This window comes from Numenius arquata, chromosome Z (assembly GCF_964106895.1).
Source record: "Numenius arquata chromosome Z, bNumArq3.hap1.1, whole genome shotgun sequence".
Taxonomy (NCBI): Eukaryota; Metazoa; Chordata; class Aves; order Charadriiformes; family Scolopacidae; genus Numenius; species Numenius arquata.
This window is the reverse complement of record NC_133616.1, coordinates 63539818-63557332: the sequence shown is the minus strand read 5'-3', so window position 1 is coordinate 63557332 and position 17515 is coordinate 63539818. Positions and strand designations below refer to the sequence as shown.

At 35.0% G+C, this 17515-nt stretch overlaps 1 protein-coding gene across 1 annotated transcript in view; it reads right to left on the bottom strand.

The window, feature by feature from the left end:
* Positions 1-1154: 1154 nt before the first annotated feature.
* Positions 1155-17515, bottom strand: part of MAN2A1 (mannosidase alpha class 2A member 1) — a 123994-nt gene continuing 107633 nt past the window's right edge. Inside the window, exons 20-22 of the mRNA XM_074166030.1 lie at positions 10162-10356; positions 5088-5198; positions 1155-4182 (exon numbers count right to left, since the gene is read on the bottom strand). Coding sequence (XP_074022131.1) covers positions 4030-4182; positions 5088-5198; positions 10162-10356 — 459 coding nt within the window. The 3' untranslated portion in view covers positions 1155-4029. The remainder of the gene's footprint in view (positions 4183-5087; positions 5199-10161; positions 10357-17515) is intronic.

The following is a 17515-nucleotide window of genomic DNA, read 5'->3' as shown; positions in this document are numbered from 1 at the left end:
TATGTTCCCTCTTTTAGAAGACAAAATTAATACTTTTGCTTGATTTTTGTTGTTGGAAATTCCTAATATTATGACACTTATCCCAAAATAAGTAGGGCAACAAATTGAATATCTATTTTATATTTTGTCATATATACAACTCATCACAAGTCAGATAACCTGTTAAATCCGAGCAACGTACTTCAGTGTCAGTATCAGTAAAGATGCGTAGAGAGATCTAGCACCTCTTATTTTAAACCACAATGGATAGGTATGTATCAAATACAGTTCATTTAATTTCAATAAGTAAAAGACTTTATTGGTAATGAGAATTAGTGGAATAGGTTCTGTCCAGATAGTCATGCTGATATTAATGGATTCCAGGTAGGATGACCTTAAAAAGGTGAAGAGGTGCTTTAAATTGGACCCATAACCATTGTTGTCTGCTGCAGTTAGTTGTTACACAATTTTTTTATCTTGAAGAAACTTTAAAATTATGGGGGTTTACGCTGCATACTTTTATATTTATAGCTAAGACTATCCAGTCCAACATCGAATATCTACAGGCACTGACTAAAATTTATATTAATTGTCTTTGCAACTCATTAGGCTCAAGCTCCATCAGCACTTTGGGAAGCAAACCTGTAAAGTACCTATGCCTGTTCAACTTGTCATATTCAATTACAGCTTATTATAAAAGGATTATATTATTTTCTTAAAAATGTTCAGTCTAATTACAGTTGAATTGTTATTTTGACTTTATTTTCTAATGGTATGTAAGTTAATTTACAAGAGCAGCTTCCATTCCATTACTCTCAAATGCTTAAAAGAAATTAGATTAATTCAAGTAAAAAAAATTCTAGAATTTTACACCTTTTACTGTTTTCAGCTAAGTCACTGCAAGGTTTCTTTTGTAAAAGAAGAGATACCTGCTCCCTTCCCACACTGTGCGATCACACATGTTTACGTGTCTGAAGTTATCATCTATCTTCTCCTGTTTGCCAACTGTGAAATAGATTGCATCTTTCATCACTCACCTCACTACAGGTAATTGTCATTCCCAAAAGCTACCAAGGTATAAACCTTCTCAAAGAAGGCATGCTCGTTGTTTCTCTCTTTTTTTTTTTTAATTTAAATTAGCTATGGCTAAAGCATTAATGACAATGACCACATCTCACAATAACATTATCTTTTATTCGAGATCTTATTTTACATATCCCCATAAGATATAAAACCTTCCAAGAGAAAATATCAAAAACCTTCCGTTGAAATCAGTTTGTTTCAGACAATATGAGCAAGTAAACCAAAGACATTTAAGGTAAAGAAATGTGAAAAAAAAAATAATCAGTACAGGTATAACTCTGGTATGGAAAGAAATTATGAGGTTTTAAACCATTTATTACATAGCATTGTCTTTAAAACAATACTGTAAGGTAAGGATGCTTGGTTCTCTTAACCAGTAGCTATAGACCCAGTAGCTACAAAAATAGAAAAAAAGAAAATAATATGATTACATTAGATGGCCAATGCTCAGAAAAAACAAGAACTTAATTGTAATATCCAATGTAATGAAAATACAGGGTAAGAATTCATTAAGAGTTGTTGGGAAAAAGAAAACAAAACAACATCCAAGCCCATCGACAGCCACATTCTGAACCAATTAAAATAAAATTTATTATCAGACTTTGACTGGAGTTTTGACTTAGTTATGGATTTCAGGAAAGGATCACAAATTGAAGGCTGTTCTGTTGTTGCAGAAAAAATGCAAAGTAAAGGAAAAAAGATTAAATCTGCTGGTTAAGGAAGTTTCAGGCATCATGATTGTACAGTTGATGATAAAAGAAAAGATTGAATGCTATATGAAACATCTTTTGGAAGCAATTCCAACAAGCAAAATACTTTAAAACTTTATTGCATCAAAATTTTACTTTTTCTGCCTGACAAAACTGAAATAGTATTTTGAAAGCTCTCTTGCACAGAACACATAAAAGTCTCTAAAGCATTTTAATTCTGAAGATGCAACAAAATAAATGTTATGAAAAATTTCTGCTGACAAGTCTACCAAGCTTTAAGTTCCAACAGAAAATAGTATTTTCAAATACTACAACTAAGAAAAGTTACAGTACATGTTTATTGCATGAAAACATCCATTTATTGGATCCATCTGATTCTTCCATTTGCGGTTAGTGGTTCTTATATTCTTGATATAACTTGCACCAGATCCTACTAAGTATTCCATTAATTACAAAACACACAGTAGCTTGAATTAATTAGGGAAATCTACACAATCTCAACAGAGATCCAACCTGTGACAATGCATGAAATCAAAGTTTCACTTTCATTTTCTTTTAAGATAGCCTGTAGCTACATTATATCATTTGATACACTGTGGAACAACAATGATGAAATTAAATACAGTAGGCAATATTAGAGTTAAAAAATAGCACATCTTTTTACCAGTTATGATGACTTTTCATGCATTAGTATTAAAGATAAGCAATGATGTATGGAAAAGTAAAGCATAAGCGAGGGATAGAAGAAAGAGTTATGAAGATAAATGAAGACTAGGAAATGGGATCATACTCAAGTGCATGTTTATATATATAAACTGTAAACAGCTCTACTTAGGGAAATATTTTTCACACTTGAATGCTTCAGCACTAAATATGGATTACTTAATATATGAAAACAAAGCAAAAAGTAAGATTCCATTTTTCAGTAATGTGAACACTGGCAATGTAAGTGAGGCTGCAAATTTGAAAAATGTCATTTAAAATATAGGCACATGATTTTGAATTAACAGGTCACCACAGTCTGTGACATGCAAGCACATGTTTTGATGGGTTTGCAAACTATGTCTTGCTTACTATCAACTCTGCATCAAGTTGCAATTTCCTTGAAAGCAGCTGAATTTAGATTTAACAGGAATTCTTTTTTTTTCTGTGTTTCATGTTACGACATCTTTTTAATACATTCAAATAGTCAAAATGTTCAGAATAAGATAGCACAAACTTGGTGCAGGAGGACATAGATCAGAGTGTGGCCAGCATTGTCAAATAGGAGATACACAGCTTAAGTATCATATAAACTACCTTTCCCCCCAAAACTTTAACATAGACACCAAAAGTGTAACAAGACGTATCAAAAAATAAGGCACATTTATCTTGATATGGTAATCTTGAAATAGAAAACTCATTTCAGAGAACATTTGTATCTAAATGAGTTTTATAAAAAATCTTATATTCATGATAATTATGGACATGTCTCATCATACATGATAATGGAATAATTGCACATATCCCAGTGTGTCAAGTAACAAAATGGGAGTTTTATTAAACATTTCCATTGCAAAATTATTTTGTAGGATCATATTTTCCTATTTACATAACTCAGGTGAATGGTAGAAGTATTAAAATCTACCACCACTTATCACAAGTACTGCAGGCTTACATTTTACCACAATTAATAATCCCCTTTGCATTGAATAAATTGAAATTAATTGTGGAATAAATTGATATTATTGTCATTTATATAAATGATTGTAAATATTTGGACATTAGCTACTACACAAGAACATTTTATTTCATTTTATTTCCAAGCTGCATCAGGACTTTCTACACTGAATTATTTGTACATAAATTTGTGAAGGATCAGCAAAGAAGGCTGTTTAAAATCCAATCCCCTCTTTATGAAAATTAAAACACCGGAAACATTATTAGTTAGCATTTAACCTGAGATTTAATCTGTTGAGAGGTTATCATCCTTAGAATTTTCTTCACTTGTTTCATTAACTTATACTGATGTTTCTATTTTATGGAAAAAAAAAAACCAACAAAAAAGAAACCAAAAAACCCCCAAAAAAACCCCAAACCAAAAAGTTGCTTGCAACATGGCTTTTCACTGTGTTGGTCAAAAAAATTATAGAACACATGTTTTTGTCACAGTATCCAGAAGCTGGAATAATAATAATGTGCTTCTTATTGCACGTGGAACTTAAGAGGAGATATAATTGCAGATTCCTCTTCTCTATCTGAGTAGTAAAGCCAGATTTCATCTTAGCCGAATCCGGAACGTATTTATCTCCATAGAACTCATATTTATTTCACTTATATTTCTGGCATCTGGAGGTGAATGCATCAAAGATAAAGATGTGGGTGTAAGACTTTCCACTCTGAATTTGTTAAAGAGTTTATGCACCTTTATCTGAAAAAAAAAAAAAAAAAAATTAGAAAATAGAGCATGTATCTTAAAATTGACTTTAACCTAATCTCCAACAATGATCCAAATGATACATCTCCTTACAGGTATTAACACAGCAATTCTTACACCAAAGATTATGAGTATTTTTAAGTACCATGTCCCAAATGCTGTTTATTAAATCTTTTTAGTCAGTGCTCACTTGCCACATTTCAAAACAAGTAAGTTAAATCATTATATTAAAAATCTCATTTGGACTAAAACTCTTCTTGTTTCTAAACGAAACACAACCTACTCTTCTGCTTAAAGAAAATCCCAATTGTATTTCAAAATTTGATTACAAAATTTCTACAGATTCATAACCATCCAATCCATTTGTAACCTTCAGAACAGATTTCTATGATTTATGTTTCATAATTTTACATATCATCAATTCTATAGCAAGTGCAAAACACTCAGGCATTTGCAATGGTGTATGCCATGCACGTGAGCATGGGCAGACAAAGGACACGCTATAATAATCAACAGTTTTCAAAGTAATAGTCACATAACTTGTGGATATGTTAATAATATTCAAAAGATACACTTCAGAATATGTAATTTGACTCTTTTTACTTAGTAAAGTTCTAAAACACTATTAAAAAATTTTGAGAAACACTGATCCATGTTACACAAAACCATTCACAGTAAATTAATGAGATTAAAACTAACCTAGAAGTTTACTTGTTGATGCTTACATGGTCATCACTCACACACCAGCAGATCCATATCTTTATCAAATGGAAAGCAGCTTTCAAGATAAACTTAACTATTATCCTGAAAGTATAACTCTTGACAAATAAGTACCGAGACTTCACCTATAATTTAACTTAAAGATTTTAAGATAAGCTACCCATAGTATTTCAGTATACCTTTCCCTGAGTAGTGGAACAGAGCAGACCCATATCTCTGTTTGAAAATCTACAGTCAAATCCCTTTCTGTGAAGAATCAGGGCAGCTTCATCAGACGGCTCAATATCTACCTACAAATAAACCAAATAAAAAATTACTCAGAAAGCAGCAGAGCTGGAAAGACATTTTAGGACCTCATAAAATTATCGTTACCTTATAATGATAGAGCCACTTATGCCTTAAATAATGTTCAGCCTAGGTTGAAGAGTCATGTTTCTTTTAATTAAGTTTTTAAGACTAAACATAGAAAGAACTAAACAGCAAACAGAGTTTAGATACACAAAGTACCACAGTATATAAAGGCAAGTTGTCAACCAAGGAGTTCAAAGCGCAATAGATGCACATTTACAGACTGAGAATTTAAGTGTACAGTAATATTAATTGGCTTCCCAGAAAAATTATGTGGCAAAACCTAAAACAAACTAGAAATCATATGCTAATTACAATATCCAGTTTCTAATAGTCATTGAGACTATGTTCCATCAAGCTTTCGTTTTGCAAACCTGATCTCTAAAATCTAACTCAGCTTAAGGTGTACACAAAACTGTACACTAAAATATAAATATTAAATAAATGTTATGTTTATCGATAAGACATACAGTGCTCTTGAGCATCAACAGTCATCAAAGGGTAATCCAGCAGTAATCCACAATCTCAACTTCCTAGTTTGGACCAAATCACTACAATCACTTGGGGCAAACGGTCACAAGGATAGTGTATAAATGCCTCAAATCAGAATATTGTTTTGATATGTACTTCAGAAAACAAAGTCATAACCTACAACTGGCTGGGAAACTCCAATTTACACACAACCTTTTTTGTTTGTTCTACACTAAGATGTAGAAAACCACTCTTGTACAGCAAGAGTAACAGAAAAGAAATTCTTCACATTACAGATGGATGTACATGCAAGCTATCTTCACGCCACAAGATTGGTACATAACCATGTCCTTCATGCTGCAAGCTGGCTGCTGTACGCCACACTCAGTCATTTATTTTCCCTGATGCATTCCTTTATTTATTTGTTGTCGTTGTTTTATGTTCTTCAGCTCTTCATCTTATTACATATATAATAAAGGCACAAAAAAAGATGGCTCTATCCGCAGCCATGCCAGGTCTCCAGGCTATTTTTCTCTAATTTATTTCAGGTTTACTTGTTTTTGTACTGCTTTTTTCCAAAAGTCTCTGCCATGAGTTAGGTTCATTTCTGGTACTTCAGTAAGTATCTATGGCCTTGGAGAAACCTATGCCAACAAGCATGAGGTACTTTGTGATGCTTTAGCTCTTGAAAGTGTAACAAACAAGAGAGGTCTTAATCTAACACACTTCAGATCCAAACCAATTTTCTCCTAAAAAAGGAGATCTCGGAACAGCTTTAAGCCAGCTGCTTTGAAACCCAGCATGACATAGCTTCAAAGTAGTACAAATTCATAGTACTAAGTACTTATTCAGATAATAAACAATGGTAAACTGATAATGGTGTTTTTTAAATATTTAAAATAGCAAAAATTTACTCAACAGCATTTGGAATTGAAATGAGATACTTTGCAGTAAAACACTGACTGGTAAAAACTTTGCATAGTTTACAAATCATGAATGAAACTGAGTTTGAGAAGATTTTCCTGAACAATATTAGCTTATAGCCACCTAAAATCAGATTTTTAATTAATGAATGATGTCTACAGTCAGCATAATCAAACAGGTTTGTGGTACTTAATATCATTGATGGTTGAAAAAGTTCTTATCCTATCTATTGGAAGAGTGGAACAGTAGTACCACTTTCTACATTAAGTAAGGTAATAATGTCTCCAACTATGACATACCTGACTTCATTTTCACTGTCACTGATGTGACAGAGTTGCCCTTAAAAGTAGACATTTCCATGCACGCAAAACAATACCATCTGCCTAAACAGCAGATTAGCAATACATTGAAATTCATACTGCAAAAGCCTCACTTCCTATGGGGTAAATTGATGTTAAAAATGACAAGCCAGTAATGGATATCAACACTTTCTCTATTAAAGTGGAATTATCTTGCAGTAATCTGCATAACAAATGCATTTCTGCATTTCAAATGATGGCATGAATACTTCACCTCGTAAGTTTTTAAAATTAAATATTATCTTAATTAAGATTCAAAAGATTTAAAGCAAAGGTAATAACCAATTAAAGACACCTTCAGGAAAAGGGTTTTGGTAAGTATAAACATCTATGATATAGCAGTCAACCTTTTAGAATTCCCAGGATTTTATCATGCTCACAGCATCCATGTGTAAAAAGTTAAGCTGTTCTAACCTATCAAAGCAGGTGTAAGACTGAGTAATTTGCCACAGCCTCCGCACCAACTTTTAACTTACCTCTTCTTATATCAGCTCTAGGTAAATTAGATTAAGTGTATCCAAGCCTAAGGAATGTCTGAGGAAGGATGAACCTAATTTATATCAAATACATCTTCTAAACAGGATCATGCTAACTGCATGAAAACCTGTAACTAATTCTCGATTTTCAACAAAAAAACAACACTCAATCACAAAACTTCACAGCATTGTTATATGACAAATACCGTACTATCAAATCTCTGACTGACTCTCTTGGAAGGACTGCCAAAGTTTGATTTGATTTTCATCTCTGAGAAATAAAATGCGGTTCTCACATCAGGCTTCTAGATGGAAAAAAAAAATAATTTGCTAGGCTTTCTCATAAGCAGTATCCCAGGGCAATGCTGCTAAAATTTTGATGAGAAAGAAAAAACATTTGAAGACTTTTTTATCTGATTACTGTAAGCTAACAGACATGTATTGAAAAGTTCAAAATACGTATTTATATTTAGTATAAAGGGACTCAGTATAAATGTACTCAGTTTTTAAATCTTGAGGGCTAGTCTATTTACAGTAGGTAAAATCTGTGTCAACTTAAAAACTGGAGCTTTATTAAAAATTCATAATAAAAATTTCATATTCCCAAGGCATTGGAATCTTCCATGACAAGATCACATATCTTACAACAATAGCAATATTATTCCCACTAAGAGGAACAGAGTTTAAAGGGAAACTAAGAATTCCCTTATGTTTTTTCTCATTTATGCTTTAATGCACTCTCATGCATTCTGATTTCTATCTTAAATCTTAATAATACTTTATTTTAATTTGGTACCCTTTAATGTGAAATTGTAATGATATGATTTCTTGAAAATCAACTTCAACAGCGAAAGCAATGGAGTAGTTGTCTACATGTCTGGAAAAAATTGCATTGTGTCCAGAATTATTATATTTGTCATTCAAATTCTTGGAAGTCAGAGAAAGGAAGCAGAAAGTGAGGAAAGATTTTTAAAAGGCCATTTTGGCATGCAAGAAATTATTTGCAAGGCATAGCACCATTTCTGCTGTGGGGAAGAACTGTTTCTGTACCTATAACGATAGTGCTTCTACCCTATGACTACTGATAACTTTCACTTTGAAGTGCACAAAGTAATGCTGCAAGCTCAAGAGCTGTCAATCAAGTAATCATTGAAATATACAGTTGTGGACAGGGAAGATATCATAGCCTCAAACAATCTTATACCAACTGGGATAGTGGGGCCAGTATAGCCCAGATAAAATTGTAGAATTCACCTATGAGTAGTAACATTGAACTCAAAAAGCAGACACAGAGCCAGTCTTCCATTTTACAGGTTTCATACCCACATGATAGAAACAAGGGGAGGAAGTTTATGTTTGGCAAAGGGAGAGTGGCCATGGTCGTGAAGGTCTGCCCCTGAACTTGACACGCTGAAGCAAACAGGTGTTGCTGAGCCGGCTGAGGTAAATTAAAAGATTTTACACTAAGTGTGGAATGTAAACTTTGCATGAAGATTTAATTCAATAAGAAGCTTCGTCCTAACTCTTCAAAGGCATAAGACCTGCAGAATCAAGAGCTATTCCACTCTGAAATTCAAACTAAGAAACAATCACAGCTAAAGGAGTGTACACGAGAATGAACTACTAACCGAGAAAGTGTGAGAAAGTAAACTAATTCTTTAAGTTTTAAAATAAGGATTAAAACTAAAAATGAAGAACTATAATAAAACAGTAGCTAATGGAAAGTTTTCTGTATATTCTGAATATAATCTGGGGTTATTATAGATAGGCAGTTCTACCTGAGCCATCACCAAGGCTCTAAGGGAGCAGGGACAACTGTAGCTTTTAAGTATGGCAGAATAAAAAAGGGATTTCATCTATGATAACAGCACTGGTGAGTGACACTGCAATACAGCATAAAGTTCATATACCCGCATTTTAAAAGGTGTTGAAAAACTCAAAAGAATTTACACAGCAGCTGGCAGAAGAAGGATGCATAAGCAGTTCCACTTCTATAGTTTATCAAACAGAAAATTGAAATAGGGTCAATAAACTGTATAAGTTCCTTTGCAAGAAAAAAAAAATATACAATACAGAATAGGTTTTTTGTTTGGTTGGTTTCTGGTTGGTTTTGGTTTTTTTTGTAAACTTAGAGAGCACAGTTTCACGGGAACCAAGGATTGTAAGATGACATTAGAATAACTAAAACAGGTCTTATATTTAAGCTTAGCAATATTTTAACAATGTTAAAGATGTTAAGTTGTGGTAGATTTTCTTTAAGTCTTCCAAAGGGAATCAGATGGGTTTAAAACTATATTAAGAACACTAATTATTGTACCCAGAACAAAGTCTAATGACATTAATTTCAACTCCTCTTTATAGAGGAGACACCAAAGTACCTGAACGCTTCTGCTCTTAAACTTTGGGAATGCATTGAAATGCACCTCCTCCAGCGACAGAATAACGCACTATGCATGTTGTTATGTCGTGAAAAAACAACTCCTGTATTTCCTGTTACTCAGACACAAGTCTCTAGTTCTTGCAAAATTAAGAAAAACTAGTCATCACACAGTGTTTTATCATATTATATAAACCTTCCCCCCGACAAATTACTTTCCTAGAATAAAGCACTTGATTAGGCTATATTAATAAGCTTTATCATATGTTTGCTTATAAAAATAGTGATTTGACCTTACCTTTGATTGGATTGTCCTCAGATTGACTATATGCATGTCACAAGGCATGGATGACATGAGTGGAGAAAAAGTATTTAGCATCTCTGGGACACCTGAATCTGCGTATGTTGTCATTGGAATTAAAGGATGATTTAAGAAAGAGGAAGTCATATGGCTAAGAAGTGAAGGAAAACTGACTGATGCCTTTTCTTCATTCTGCAAAACACAAGAAAAAATATTTGTAAAATCAAGTTAATGCACCATGTTTAAATTTTGAAACGCATTTACTTTATACATGATTTCATTAATTTCATAGAAAATTTTAGTTTATAGACTGTCCGTTTAATTACTTTTGGTAACTTCTAATCATCCACTAATTCTCTTCTAGTACTAGGTATACTTTCTGTTCTTATAAATCATTAATACATTTTTCAAAATGATCATTAGATGACACCTCATTTTACACCGTTTCTTCAGTTTTCTGTATTAGCACTTGATGTGTAAACAACTTAAGAGGAAGAAACTAGATACTACTTTAGCAAGTTGCTCCCACCTATTCAGTATCTACTTGAATACTGACAGCCAGCTAGTCTTATGCAGGTTTCCTTTTCTGCATAAATTTTCTGTCCTGTGTTTCTTATCTACTTTCTTCAGATTCATCTTACTTGTATCCTACATGCCTTTCTCCTTAAATCTAACTTCTTAAAACTTTTTTCTGGAAGAAATTGCAACTGCATCTTTGTCTTGGCTGCAGAAGCTGTGTTACAAACTCTGTAGATGTAGATGATGAGATGACTCAGTCCTACATATTCACAACAGCTAGTTAAAGCTCCATAGAAGCCAGAAAAGAAAATAAAGGAACCTCAAAAGGGCAATTTCTGGTTTTGAATGTCAGTGAAGATAAAGTAGAAATGGGTGAAAGCTTACTTTGCTCTTATTTTTCCTTGCATCAACCTAATCAGGTAAATCCCTGCTTGTTTGTAGTTAAACAAGTGATTTTTAGTGAAAATTTTGCAGAAAGTTTACTGGAAACATAGCACCTTAAGCACTGATATCTTAAATTTGCATGTTATGATAGGCTGAAAACATGGAAATAAAAAAAAGGGAGACACTTAAAGCAATGAGGAGGATTATTTATCAACTTATAATGGACAACCATAACAGTAATACCTGCTTTGGGGTGTATATGCATGTATGCATATTTATTTACACCTCTGCAGAAGCATTAAATACATCTTATACTGTAGCAATTGAAAGCATGCCAGAACTGAATTGATGCAAGATAATTTCTATTTTATTCTTGGTGCTTTTCTTAGCAAGGAGTAACACTGCCTCTTTGGTAGCTACTAACCATTGAGGCTAGTATTATCACCCCCAAACTTGCTTTCCAAAAATGGTAATAGTTGATAGTTGTAGAGGATTGGTTCTCCAACCACTTCACTACATTTATTTACATTGAATTTCAACTGCCACTTTACTGCATGCTAAATCAGTTAGTCCTCCAATTGTCCAGTTAGCCTTGATTTTTTTTTATTTTTTTTTATTTGCTACCTTGAATAGTTCAGCATCACTAGAAAACTTACTTGTCATGATTTTATTCTTTTCCCATTAAAGCATGATCAAGCTTGCTCTAAGTACAGCTAAAGCTAAAAGTCTTCAGTTCAAGGGACTGCATGCACACTCTACCCACAGGGAAAATGTGCATATACATTTTCTTTCAAAGAAGAGTTCACTGTTTCACACCAAAAGGAACACTGTATAGTCTGTTGCCATAGGTGTGCTAAAGTCAGTCAAAACATTTTATCGTAGTTTCGTACTATTATCAATCATTTTTTCTCTGTAAAATAAGTTGATTGCTTGCATCTGAGAACTTTAAAAAAGGCCTCCTAGAATATCTTACAAATTACATGAGCCATGTAATTTATTTTTTATTATCCTATTATAATATTTAAAAAAAAAAAAAAAGAGGTATCAAAAGCCCTTGCAACTGGTTCCTAGTTATAGGAACGTTACATGAGAACAAGCAGAAGACAAAACTACTGTCCAGCTACAACAGATAAATGAGATGAGTTTTTCATATGCCCTTTTAAACTCAAAGCATTTGAGATCAGCAATTTTGCCTAAATAGAATTCACGTTCCACCATTTCCTCCTCTACTTTCAATCATTGCCTAATATACACTACAAACACGTCAAAGCAGGAAGTGCACACCCCATACCCAACCCAGTTCTCGTCTACTCCAGATTTCTCAGATTTAAGAGACCCCAAGGAACTAGAAAGAGGAAGGAGGGTTAGCCTTCACAGAAACAACTGGGTTGGGTTTTTTAGAAAAAAAGTTTTTATCTACATGCAAATTCTCACTGTAAAACATTCCAAATACTTACTTGAAGAAGGGCCACAGTTTGTTATGGGAAGAGGGACTGACAAAACATTCTACTAAGTGCAACTTTATGCCTGGAAGTACAATGGTCTCTGCAAACAAACAGAACTCATTTAGATGTACTAATAATTTCAGAAAAAGATGTTCCTCAGAAAATGCCACCAAGGTCATTTGAGATGAAGAGACATGAGATCTCTCTGAAAGTTTCTGTTCCATGTACAGAAAAATACTGTACATAAACACAAGCATGACATCCATGGGTCAAAACCTTGCTCAATTTCCAGAGATCAGAAGAACAGGAAAAAATGGAAGGCAAGTTTATATACTGGCTAACATGAAAGTAAAAAATTGCCCATGGTAAAAATACCAGGTGAATCCTCAGCTTTGTCTAGGGAAAGATAGCACTGAGCAGGTCAATCTTCTACTACTGAATCCTTCAAAGGCTTCTCTAAGGCTAACAAAAGTAATGTGAACAAAAAAACCAAGTGTTTTTAACTTAAAGATGCAGTAACATATATTGCAGTTGAGAAACTGGGAAAGATGGAAGGAAAGACACTGAAAACTTTGCATAGGAATGTAGGTGGGAGAGAATCATTTACTACTTTATTGGCAATGGGACAAAATTCTCAGATAACCCGTAGCAGAACCATAAAGAGTGAATCCTCAGTTCCTAGATTCTGGAAATAGAGGACTGCAGAAAAACAACCTTGATAGACTCTGGCAAATGCTAGAACCAGAGCTGATTCAACTTGACTCATTTTTGCTCCTGCTGTGTTTACATGTTTTACCACAGGGACAAGCATTGTACTTAAGCATTATTCACTTTGAAACTTTGAAAAGCTGCACTAAGACTTAGGTGGAGATTTTATCTTGAATCTTGTATTCCCACATTTGGAATGACAGTCAATCATGCTATCACAGAAGATCCATAAGGGACACTTGAAATCTACCACTCCCCCGCAAGGCACACCACAGTCAAAAAGGACCGGAGTACGTCTTCCCCCTCTCAATCTAGTGATCGAAAATTTTAACACAACTCTGGGGAAAGAGAGAGAAGGGAAGGTTTTACATGTACAGACAACAGATTTGGAAGAATGGTAACCCTATGCGTATATTCATTATGTGGGCAGCTTTCAGCAGTACCCTGCTGATGCTAAGTCAGAAGACGCAGTCCCACTGTCTCTATCTAATTACAGTACTGCTCTTGCAAAAGCGGTATTATTTCCTCAACTTCAGTGACAGTGTTCAGCACTCAAAAGTGTGAATGGAGCTCCACTGGCAGCCTTATAAACATTACATACTGGTAAGATTCTGACAAATGCCACTGATACAGCTGAGTGCTGGCTTTATGAGCTCTAATCAAAGCAAACACTGCTTTTTTAACTACCTTATAGCACATTCATACACAGTTATCCAATTGGAAACAGTCTGTTGAAACACAACCCCTTGAATGACTGTGCAATAGATGTAAATGAAGGATCTTTCCTTCTCATCAAAAGTAAGGTGAATAATTCTAAACTTTTAGTTTTGACAAAAACCAACCAAACCAACCAACAACACTCCAGTATAACCTTAGGTTACAACTTGCAACAATTTCTGAGAATGGCTTCATCTATATAAAGTGCCCTTATATCAGAAATGAGTTATTTTATTGATAAATTGAGGATGGAACAGATTAAGGCTCAAAGGGTTCTCTGGTAAGAGTTTAAATTGAGGAATTGAAGTCCTTAGTTAGAGGGGAAAAACACTAATTAGCCTCTTCAGAAATCATTTAGTAATTGAATGGAAGAAAGAAATGGAAACTACTGTAGAGAAGAAAGTAGAGCTGAAGCAGCTGATAATTGGAATTCAATTGAGCTAACAGAGAAACAATTAACTTTTCAAGACAGACAAGTAGTCTTAAATTGCCCGTGCAGAAGTAAGGAAAGGAAACTGAGGCAGACAGAATACAAAGTCACAAATCTTTGCTATTTTCTAGACTGTTCTCTGCTATGAACAACCCTGGTCAGGAAACAAATTTAATTGTAAATCCAAAACGCCACCAATATCCAAACTCTCTGATCAAATATGCTGAAATGTGGATGTTGAATTTGGATGTCAGTGTATTCAAATAAAATCTGGGCACAGACAGAATTCTGGGCCTGAGAAATCAAGAGATGTAGATCAAAATACTCAGATACCAAACAACCTGGAGTATTCCTGCAAGGAAAAAGTCTCTTACTATCTCTCACATTGTGTGAGGAAACAATTTTTACCAACTTACTCTGTCACCGGTTCAGAAAACCAACTGGCAGCACTCTTCAAAGAAGAATGTTTCTGACTCATAGATCTAATCTCTGCAGTAAAATGGCTCTTCCTAGAGTCTTCCCAGAACATCCCTAGTCCCAAAACATAGGAAGACAATACTATTAAATATCTGTCAATCATAATCTAGCAACTGACAGCAAGCGAGATGGTCAGCCAAAGAATCTAAAGCTTTCCGAAGACAAACATGGAATGAAAATTTTGTTTCTTTCTATATAATCCAAAGATTCACAATCCATTTGCATGTTTGATGAGATGCTGCATTTACATGAGAAACTGGTTGGATAATACTGTGCTGGTCTGCTTACAGGTGAGAAACATAACAGCAGGCAACATCACTGACTATGTGAACACACAGTTTTACAACACATGACAAAAATAAGTGACAAGTAAGGACAGAAACCTTAGCTTTAGAAGTACACACATTCTTCCTCAAATGCAAACACCTTGAATCCTTAACTATTTAGAGTGCTCCCCACTTGAGGAAGGAGGTGTCTGTAAACAGGAAGAGAGTGAGAAAATTGCAAAACATTCTTGTGCACACATTGCCCTAAAGCTCCTAACTTGGAAGAGAAATTCAGATTTTATTTGGGACTGATACTACTCAAATTAATGAAACTGACGTTAAGCCATGAATGTTTTCAACTTAGTTGCAGGTTTTACACACAAAACTGCCTGGCTGTTACCTCACCAAGTGTAAATCAGATGCACTTGCTTTAAATTCATACGAAGTTGCACACTGTAATACAAAATGAATAATCGAAGTCTCACAAGTTGTGAAAGTCCTCCAGATATGGATAAATCAATCCCTTTCTTCTGAAGTCAATGTCTGGAGCTAGATTTTTGTGTGTCTGTAAAAACCTCTAGTGCTTTTGAGAAGGCAAGTAGGATAATACATAAAGGGGCTTAAACCCATAATGCAACAAATGGCAATTACTCTGATGAAAACTGGATAAATTCTTCTGAGGTGAGTAATGCCTTTTCAATGTCCAAGAGTACAATGCTGATGTAACCAAGTGTCAAAGAAAACACTGACCATAACTTTAAGCAGCTTTCAAACTGGCTAGTGGTTGCAGAGGGAATTTTTTATGGAAATCAAATAAGGTGATAGGAAGATCATCTTCCCTGAGCAGTAGGATTCAGAACACCCAAAACCTCAAAGCTGCATAAGAACAATCTTCAGGTAATCTCTGTAAAAAAGCAGGTCCTCTACAATGAATGAGACTTTTAGGAAGACCTGGATAAATTGCAACCAGAAATAACAGCCACAAATGTAAGTACTGAACAGGCAGCTACCCTGGAATCTTACAACAACTATAAATAAGAATACTGATGCCGGATTATTTTCTGCTATACTACAGCATCAATCTTCCCTGAAATCCTGGGGGGCAAAAATCCTGAAAAATATAAGGATAAGATCAGCATGAATTTTTCATATATATACATTTTTGTCAACACTGAAATATTTATCAGTTACGTTACAGTTCTGCACATCAAAGTACAAATTCTTTTGGCAACATATTTCAGGTCCTTTATTGAGAACTATGACCTGGAATACTTAGGGGTTTTTTGATAGCTGTTGAAGTGACCAGCAAAGGAAGACTCAACTGAGCAGAAAAAAACCCCAATATCACCTCTTTACCTCAGGGAATGGAAAAATTTCTATCAGTTCACATGGAGACTATTAAACTGGAAACTAATTTCTGCCACACTGGGTGAAAGGGGTCCCTGGAGGCTGATTACAGAAGTAATGAAAATTCTGAGGCACTGTAAAATATCCATGAGGCTGTGAGTTGCTTCAGAGTGACTCTAAAATCACCACAGAAATTCTGTACTGCCTGTGGATTCTTAGCTGGCACTGAGACTACAGGTGAGGAAACCTGGGACAGCTACAGGTAACCAAATCCAGGGAAATTTGGACCCACAGGAGGAGTTCCTCCCAGTCTGCTAGAGCCAAATTTGGTGGTCTTTAAGACCAGGGGACACCTCTCACCCCAGGTCAAGGAATGAGAGCCTGCTGTGGTTCTGCACCTCCAAGTCCAGGCAGGAGAAAGGCCAGGCATGTATTTCCAACAGGCATGCACACACACAGAGTCAGTCACACAAGTGAGCAGAAAGCAGCAACTTTACCAGCAGCCACATAAACACAGAGCACTTGGGCAACACAGAACAGACAATCTGAACCCGATATTGCCCTCCAGCTGAACAGGTCAGAAGTTCACTAGTCAAAGACCCTGACCTTCTTGATCCACAAGTACACTCAGCCATCACTGATCCCTCAAAAAACAGTGTGGACCTTCAAGTCTGTCTGATACCCAGGCCTGGACCTTAGGCCTCTTAACCATTCACCAGCTCAAACTTCACATCCATGTGTTGGCCCCCTACCTGTCAGCTTGAAGTTTGCTAGCAGTTTACACGCACACACAGAAGTAGGTCAGCAACCAGCTGCACTGGTCCCTTAGTCCCATGGTGTCTCTATCTCCAACAGCTGACACACAGACCTCATATTCTACTTGCTTCCTAGTCCTACCTGAAGTTGGCTAGTGGCTCACACAGATTCAGAAAAGATTGTGTACTTGCAAAGAAACCAGATTAAATAATACAGTATAGGCTGTGGTGATCAAACACGGGACTCGATCTGACCTTTTTATGCACCTTTTACTCCTAGTTTTCCCACTTGTTCCTCTTCAA